The sequence below is a fragment of the Idiotropiscis lumnitzeri genome, chromosome 12, assembly GCF_059441095.1.
Source record: "Idiotropiscis lumnitzeri isolate Australia: NSW breed Sydney's pygmy pipehorse chromosome 12, RoL_Ilum_1.0, whole genome shotgun sequence".
Lineage (NCBI taxonomy): Eukaryota > Metazoa > Chordata > Actinopteri > Syngnathiformes > Syngnathidae > Idiotropiscis > Idiotropiscis lumnitzeri.
Genome location: NC_142402.1, coordinates 7,678,605 through 7,687,342, shown reverse-complemented (window position 1 = coordinate 7,687,342; position 8,738 = coordinate 7,678,605). Strand labels below are relative to the sequence as shown.

General features: G+C 40.0%; 1 protein-coding gene across 1 annotated transcript in view; it reads left to right on the top strand.

Moving 5' to 3' along the window:
- Positions 1 to 4,558: 4,558 nt before the first annotated feature.
- plcd1b (phospholipase C, delta 1b) overlaps positions 4,559 to 8,738 on the top strand; it is an 11,882-nt gene continuing 7,702 nt past the window's right edge. The window contains exons 1-6 of the mRNA XM_088312028.1: positions 4,559 to 4,665; positions 4,827 to 4,985; positions 5,424 to 5,652; positions 6,486 to 6,615; positions 7,440 to 7,668; positions 7,824 to 8,025. Of these exons, the coding sequence (XP_088168154.1) occupies positions 4,566 to 4,665; positions 4,827 to 4,985; positions 5,424 to 5,652; positions 6,486 to 6,615; positions 7,440 to 7,668; positions 7,824 to 8,025 (1,049 nt within the window). The 5' untranslated portion in view covers positions 4,559 to 4,565. The remainder of the gene's footprint in view (positions 4,666 to 4,826; positions 4,986 to 5,423; positions 5,653 to 6,485; positions 6,616 to 7,439; positions 7,669 to 7,823; positions 8,026 to 8,738) is intronic.

Genomic DNA, 8,738 nt, shown 5'->3' with positions numbered 1-8,738 from the left:
AAATACACAAGATGCTGAGGGTAACGACACAACAGAAAATGTTGAAGCTGCAATAACATTAAACTTTTATATCAAGTAGGGGGGCTGTAAAATATGATAAGGCGGGCCGCAGATGTCCCCTGGGACGTGAGTTTGAGACTCCTAATCCAATGAAACCTGTTTTGGAATATTGGAGGAGACTTGGAGACAACCCACGTAAACTCAAAGATAACATGCAAACTCTACTCAAGAAGGCCAGAAATGAGATATGAACAAACCTCAGAACTGTGAAGAAGATGTGCTGCCGCATCGAGACCATTTTACATGCATTTCAACTATTTTGTTTAATATTTAAACATACAGACAGTCGTAACGTTAAGGTTCATCGTGTTTGAGGTATTAGTTCTATCATCATGCAGCATCATGGTTGACAGAGCTGTGAGGTAAATGGGTGTTTCAACACCCACACTCTTTGTGATATCAATAAAACCCTGACTACTGCCCCCGGGTACAACCCCACCACATAATCTACATTTTGTCTCATTTACTTGCTTCATGTCTGCTTTGTGGAACCAAGTTACATGAAGTTGTTTATTTTATTCTTACAAATGACATTAACCTCATCTTGAACTATCTTGGATACATGGATAAATTTAGGGGCGAACACAACCAAACTGTGGGCGGTCTCTGGTATGTGAGGAAGCGGCATTCAGGGCTTGTTCCTGCTTGTTGAACACACACTGGGAAAAAAAAAAGAAATGACGCAAAGTTATTTTCATTATTCTCTGTCTCTCAATATATAATCTTTGAATGTGTCTTTTCTTATGAATGTAGTTTCAAAGTCATTAAAAGCTGCCACCAAGTTTGATGGTCACAGCCTGTCCAGTGTCTCTGAACTATGTAGATTTTGCAAATAGTCACCCACAGCCTAGAGGCGCTCTCCTGATGGTGCATTAAAGTCCACTCATCCTGATGCTGACAATGCACTGAGGATAAGCCTGGCCTGAATGAGAAGTGCTGAGAGCCACAAGAGACTTGATGTGATTGCGACACTATTTCCCTACCAAGGCAAAGCTTCACATGAAAAATAGAGCAAAGCCTTCATCCGGGCTAGTTAATGTAGAAATTTCAGCAAATGTACTGGTAATTGACCTTTAGCCCCGCAAGGCGTGGTGACCTTTGCATGTATTAACAAATACACTCAGGTCAAAACGTTGTGCACAGCATAATTGTGTATGCAGTGATGGAAATGTACCACTTAAGACTCATGAAGCAATATTTCTCAGATCACAACCATGAGTAAGCACTCATCTAAATTATGTGTACATCAAAACGCTAAATTATTTTTCCTCTTTTTGTTTTTATGGGAGAAATTACTCAAAGACAACCCAACCAAGCATGTTATGCTGTACATACTTTGAGAAAATGGCTTCCACAAAACTGATGTTGATGGAGGGGATTCTATTTTGTCTCTTTTGAACTCCCTGAATTGAAAGCCATTCTCCAAACCTTTATGGGTTTACTGTACTGTATCTGGAGGCTCAATTTACAGCATCAAGCAAACCCATTTTTTTTTTTGTCATTGTTTCAGTGCAGGTCAGTGGTAGTCCCTCACTTATCTGCCAGCTGGAAGCGTTCTAGTGCTTATTTCATACTGATTACAAATAACTGGTCTATACTAATGGTGTCCAAACTATGGCCTGGGGGCCGAATTGTGGTCTTTTTTGTTTTCTTTTTTGCAGTCTGCCGCTTACACTAAAATGAATAGTTGACACGGCCTGTGTCGGTTGCCTGCATTGTTTATTTCTACACTGGATGGTAAGGCAGAAGAAAAGGAGAAGTAAAAATGTTCTTATCACTTATACGTCCTTGTTTTCCACCGATCACATATCCTCCACCAGGACGTGCCTTGAAGTCGTGATTGTTTGCTCCACTTTCTGCTCCGCGTCAAGGTAATCTTATGACTTCTTTTGGTTGTGATTGGGATGTGATTCTGCTTCACCCAAAAATCCTTGACTTTTTGCATCATCAGCCAGCTGTTTTTTTAAATAGCTATGTAATGTATTTAAAAACAAGGGTGGCACAGTGAATGAGTGGTTAGTACATCTGTGTCACAGTTTGAATCCGGGCTGCGGCGTTCCTGTGTGGAGTTTGCATGTTCTATGCTTTTTTTTTCGCAGGCTTCCTCCCACAATCCCAAAACATAAAAGTCAGGCTCATTGATGACTCTAATGCTAGGTTCACACCAAATCCGTTGTGAGGGTTTCCATCGGCGGAATTGAATTTAAGTCAATGCAGTTCGCACGAGTGGTCCCGGTTGCGTGCATCGGACAGCCAGTGGACGTTCCCAGCTCACAAAAAATAATGGAGTTCTGCTGCTTTTTCGAGGCCTTTTCATTGCGTTTTAGTAAACATTGGAATCTTACTATTTGGACTTATACTACTCCTGAAAAATACATTTTTGATGACTTTTTTTCCCTGTTCCTTACACTTGCACTTCACAAAATTTTGAGTTTTGAATCGCAACTGCCACCTAAGGCAAATTAATAAAGTGTATGAAATTGCAACATTCTTTCTTTGCATGCATGATGCACGTTCCAAATGACAATATCATCACTTCTCACCTCTGGAGTAGAAAGAAAGCTTTTCAGGATCAAAGCCAATCTCAGTACTCACCAACAAGAGCACGCACACGACGTCACATCCCCAGAAAGAATAGGGGAATTTCCAACCCAATTCCAGTCAGAAAATTCCGTACAAGAATACCCATTGTGAACAACGTAAGTTTTAAGCTGTTATTTATAAGTTTTTATAATATTTTTTAAGTATTTATATGTGAGTCATAAATGGTCAAATGAAAAGGCTACTGTAAAGCTATTTTGGGGCAAAATGCGGTGGCGTGCAGCTTTAATATATACACTAGCGTAAATTTTTTTCGACAGTTTTTTTTATTAATTGAAATTTGCACATTTTACAAAAATAGTTCTTTATAATCTAAGTTGACACGATGCAATAAATGTATGAAATATAGATCCAACATAAAAAAAAAATAAAAAACATAAAACATGCCAAATAAACCAACGATATACTAGGGGGAAGAAACGTTTGTATAGAATTTTTTTTTTTACAGATATTCAAGGTTTTCTTTTGGCCAGATGGATGCGATGATTCACAGTCATTTCACAGAGGAAATGAATGAAAAAAGTTTGTGCGCGTGTGTGTGTCTATTTGAATTTACACTTGCGGATGTAAAATGTAGCCATAAAGATGAGGTTGATGATTAAAAAAATTACATTGGGCTTTGCTTTATTTCTTTTAAAGTCATAGAGACCCAACACTACATTCTTCCAACACAGCTGAACCTCTTTATCTGTGCTCGCGTGTTTTTGTTTTGTTTTGTTTTTTGGGAGCGTGAATGGCACAGGTAATTGAACTAGCCGTGACGTCACCGAAGCGACTTGCACTGCAGGTTCATCAAGCTGGTGGGCAGCAGGCTGCAAAGTAGAGCGCTGATTACATTATTGTCACACACGGGAGGGGGTGGCTTTTGAAACCCACTTGTGTCACTCATTGCCTTGCTTGCTGTTCCCGTCCTGGAGCCAACGACGCCCCACGCACACACACACTTCAGCACAAGTTTGTTCAACATCACTCATGGACAGAAGACACGCTTGAAATTAGAATTGAGGAAGAGCAGCGAAGAACATGGAAACAAATGGAATCGAGACCAAATACGGTAGGCCAGTTGAACGTCAATAAATTTTTGGCTTATGTGTTTGAACAGCACGTTTATGTATTCCTTCATATGGAAATATTCACCCTTCGAGTTTTTCCTCCTGAATTTGCTTGGAACACCTCTTGAGTTTTAGTGTTTGGTAGCCCTATTTCTACTTTATATAAACCTGCGTAAAGGGCGTGCCCCTTTCACCTCTGAAGAAAGAAGTTTCACCTTCTACGGACAGATAACCTGCGTTGCAAAGTCGCAGTCAAAATGTGAACACTTGTTGCTCCAAGAGCGGTTACCGGAATGTGTGAAACACTTTAATGTGTTCCGCTTTTGACTTTAAACGTTGAACGTAATCTTTTTAGTCAGCCAGGGCGGCTAACTGCACACGAAGCATGTTAACGTCGGGAGGAGCCGGCTGGTGAAAGATCTACTGCAGCATAGTATGCCTAGAAAAAAAGAGTAAACGTTGACTAATTTTTGGAAACATTGACTCCACCTTCTAACTTTAGTGACTGTCTTAAATGTTAATTACTTTAAAATGTTACCGAGAATAAAACGTTGACTAATTTTTGAAACATTTACTACACCTAACTTTTATTATTGATCTTAATGTTAATTACTTTAAAAATTATGCAAAAATTAACAGTAGTAAAATGAGTATTGAGGCAAGCAGACTTCTATATGACCAAAATGTGTAGCCTGTTTTGGCGCATTTTGCAGCAAGCCACAGGTCATATGACAGACTTAAAAAGTGGACTTTGAGTGGAGCTTGCACACACCCCTTGTAGTACTGCTTCATGCCCGTGCACGCCTTTGACACACTCAGATAGCATCTTAGCAGACGAGGGCACCACCAAGCATGGCGTGCCTGCGTAAACAACCCAAACTCAGCATATCCCAGGAGTTACTGCGCCATTCGAGAGACCAGGAGGGGATTGAAAAGAATGTGAAGCTCTTAGGTAGGCTGCACAAAAGCGATATGGGCATGGGCTTAAGCGTGGCATGGGCCTTTAAGCCATGTAACCACAGGACTAGACAGCATTTAATGTTTAATAAGATGGTGCGAATTCATGCATAATTTACAGCACTGTACAATTCGTTCAATTTATCTGTTTCGCAGGTATGGATGGAGACACTGATGTCCAGTTCCTCCTACAGGGAGGAGATCTTCTCAAGGTCCGCTCCTCTTCCTGGAAGAAAAACCGCTACTTCAAACTCCAAGAAGACTGCAAGACGATGTGGCGGGAATCCAAAAGAACCTTCAGAAGGCACCGGACGTGTGAGTGTTGACCATACTTTTTGAATCCTCCGTAAAGGTTTTTATACCGTCATCGCCTGGAAATTCCCATCACAGATTGTAAACATGAAGATCTTATCCCAGAGCTGCTATAGATCACTTCTGTTCTATCTGGTGATAATTAACCCTGATATGGTTTGTAGGTGTGTCTTCATGGAGATATCTTTTGTAGGGCATATAAATGAGTGCATATAAAAATGTTCTCGCTTGAACCGTGTGCCAAGTTTTACATCCATAAATTCTCAGTCTGATACCGTGAAATGTGCCTTGTTCATGTTCCAATACGGCTCATTCAACAAGCTTGTTGAAGATAACCAAAGTAGAACGCAACACCAGCTTTGATTCTATTTGTCTCACTTTCTATCCGCATTGTAAAATGCCACGCTGTAAATGACATTAAGGCTTTTCCTCTGTGCACAGTTTCCATTGACGACATCTCTGTGGTGCGACTGGGTCGTCAGACGGAGGGTTTGAAAAAGTACACAGACCTCCAGATGGAGAATTGCTGCTTTTCCATTATCTTCAAGGACCACCGTAAGAACTTGGACCTCATCGCCAGCTCTGAGGACGAGGCTAGGCAATGGGTCAGCAGCCTACAGAAACTGATCACCAGCAGAAACAACCTCAACCAGCAGCAAAAGACAGAACAGTATCCTTATCACTGCAGTTCAGGTTGAAATCAAAATACACACACACCCACTCACTTTTCAGTGCCGCAGGTATGGTATATTGCTGCCAAATGCAGTTACACATTACCCAAAAGATGTTTCTAGGGTTTCATGATATTAGAAAAACACGCTTTCTGGTGTTGAATACTGTGATATTGATATCAATGTGATGGGATTAGTTTTTTTTCATCCGGCAAAATAAGTAGGCTGATAGTGTTCGTAGCTAATTAAGATTGCATTTGATTGGTCAAAGTCGGATAAAGCATACAAATCCATACGAAAGTTATTGTATGTCTTTGCTGTACGCATATTGCATGGTTCTTCATTTCAATAACGATCAATATTTCAATATATTGTGCGGCTATAATTTTTACCCATCATTGTTGAGGGGGGTTGGAAAAAAAAAAAGTTGGCTTTTTTTCAAAATTAGTTTCGCATGTGTGCCTTCACACTTTTAATGCAGACATAGAGCAGCTAGAAATTCTTGAAATGGTAAAAATGAATACCATTCCTATTAAAACTAAAGAATACTCATATGTGTATGCTTTATTGTGCTTATGTAGGAGTTTATTACGTTTTATTGGCTTCGCAAGAAAGTCTGGCCGGATGACGCTTTGTTCTGCTTTGTACAGTCCATGCGGCTGGCAATACAAATATTGATACACCTGTCGGGGGTAAAATGGCACCTGTAACAGTCAAGGGACAGCTGAACTCACCACGACCAAATATGTGAGAAAATCAATCTAAATGCACTTGATTTATCAGTCATGGTAAACAGTGAGTATACTTTCCTTACATGAAACCCCCTTCCCAGCTGGATCTTCAGCTGCCTGAGCAAAGCAGACAAGAACAAAGATAACAAGTTGAGTGTGTCAGAGATCAAGCGCTTCCTGCGTCTCATCAACATTGACGTGGATGACAGCTATGCAGACATGCTCTTTGAGGTGGTACCATGCAGACATTTTAGTTATTCGCGATAATCAGAATGTTGAATAAATATGGAAGTCGGCGAATCCCTTTGGCGGCTTCACTGTTTGGCGGATTTTTCCTAAATATTCATTTAGGAAAGAAAAAGAGGGCGAGAGAGTGAGGAAAAAATACAGCCAGCCGTGTAGCGGAATATAACCGGTGCATTTCACCCAAAATCCTTATTAATGTTATAATGCAAAGCGGAAGTTGAGCCATGATTACTTGTCGTTGGAAGTATTCATGGTTTACCTTTCATTTTTCAACAAGGACCTTTTGGTTAAAATGCACAGTGGGATTTTAAGATTAAAAATGAAAACCTTAACGTATTTATTAGCCAACGTTACCGTACTCGGCTGAGGTACGATTTCTGACAGAATGTTGGCTTGTAGATCACCTCTCACAGCCTGCAACTGGTATTTCTTCTTGATTTTGCCATTTTTAATTCAATTTGTTGTGTAACAAGTATTTAGATGGTTGGGAATCATGGCTGGGGTGTCGCAATGGTGTATTTGAGGCATCAATCCATTAAATATGAAAAAATAATTATAAAAAAATGTCAACCTCGTTTTTTTTTTTTACTTTTCGCAGGGGGTTATGGGCCCAATTAATCGCAAGAAACGAGGGATTACTGTACCTGTACACACAAAAAATGAACATGCTGTTATATCATCAGAGATCTCCCCCTTTTTTTTTTCTTCCCACTAAGCTAAGATAAACGACAAATTTAATTGACAGCTAGCATGTCGTTTAAGGTGCCCGTTATATTAAACCTAATAGACTGTCATGTTATATGAAACAGAAATGCGACAAATCGAAGTCTGGATACCTGTTTGGGGAGGAGATAAAAGATTTCTATGATCTGCTGACCTACCGGGAAGAAATTGACGTCATCTATCAGGAGTACGCCCGGTCTGCTGGCGTCATGAGTTCTGAAAACCTGGTGGAGTTCCTGCTGAAGGAACAGAGAGAGATGATAACGCTGTCTGATGCACACAAGATGATTGACAAGTTTGAGCCGGATGAAAAAGGTGAGAAATGTGTGTTTGGCATGAGTTGTTCCTACACACCCTGCATTTACCCTTCGTGGGTCTAATTACAATATACATGTGTGTCAAATTTGTTCAGTATTTTCATCGAGGATCTGTGTGAACTTGTGTACGCTCTGTTATTGTTTGTTTTCCAGCCAAGGAGAAGAAAGTGTTGACCAAAGACGGCTTCCTCATATACCTGCACCATCCTGATGCCTTGATCCTCAATCCAGAGCACACGGAGGTGTACCAGGACATGAGCCAGCCTCTCAACCACTATTTCATCTCATCCTCACACAACACTTACCTCATGGAGGATCAACTCAAAGGACCCAGTAGTACTGAGGCCTATGTCAGGTGAACACTTGAGCCACACATTTTATGGGTGCCTACACATGAACAATCTGGCCAATTACATTAATTGTACATACAAAAGAAAAACATTGCACGGTTGTGATTGAAAACAGTTATAGTTTCCAATGTGTTAGTGTGCAATATTGTAATATGCCATTTGATAGAGCATTCCTTATTGTCATATGTATCTATTGTTCATATCTTGGTCACTTCATCATTGCTGCATTACAACTTGGCAGTAGGATGTGTGAAATTATACAATTTTGCAAAATACAACTAAAAATAGCAATGTTCCTATAACAAAAATTCTATAGAGAAATAAATATATGAACATGCTTCCTATCATCACAGGACTCAATCCCCAGGTACCATGCAAATGAGTGCAGAATAGGAATGGCATCAGGCCAATCTGATTGTAGCTTCAGGAGGTATTCACTTGAAACTATGTACAGTATGCTCCTATATAGATTTACATGTTGAAGTGGTGTTGAACAAACTGCATTGTGTCATACTATGTGCTGAGTGCTGTCTTTTTATTTTTTTGTTACATTTTATGGCGACAGTATATGCGAGGGGCATGATATTAAAAATGCCTCTCAGTAGGATGCATTGCAGTTGCTATGAATGACATTAAATGTATTGACTTAATACACAATGATGCAAACAATATGAGCACTGACTGTAATGTCAAATCCTATTGCATTTTGTTTTTGCTT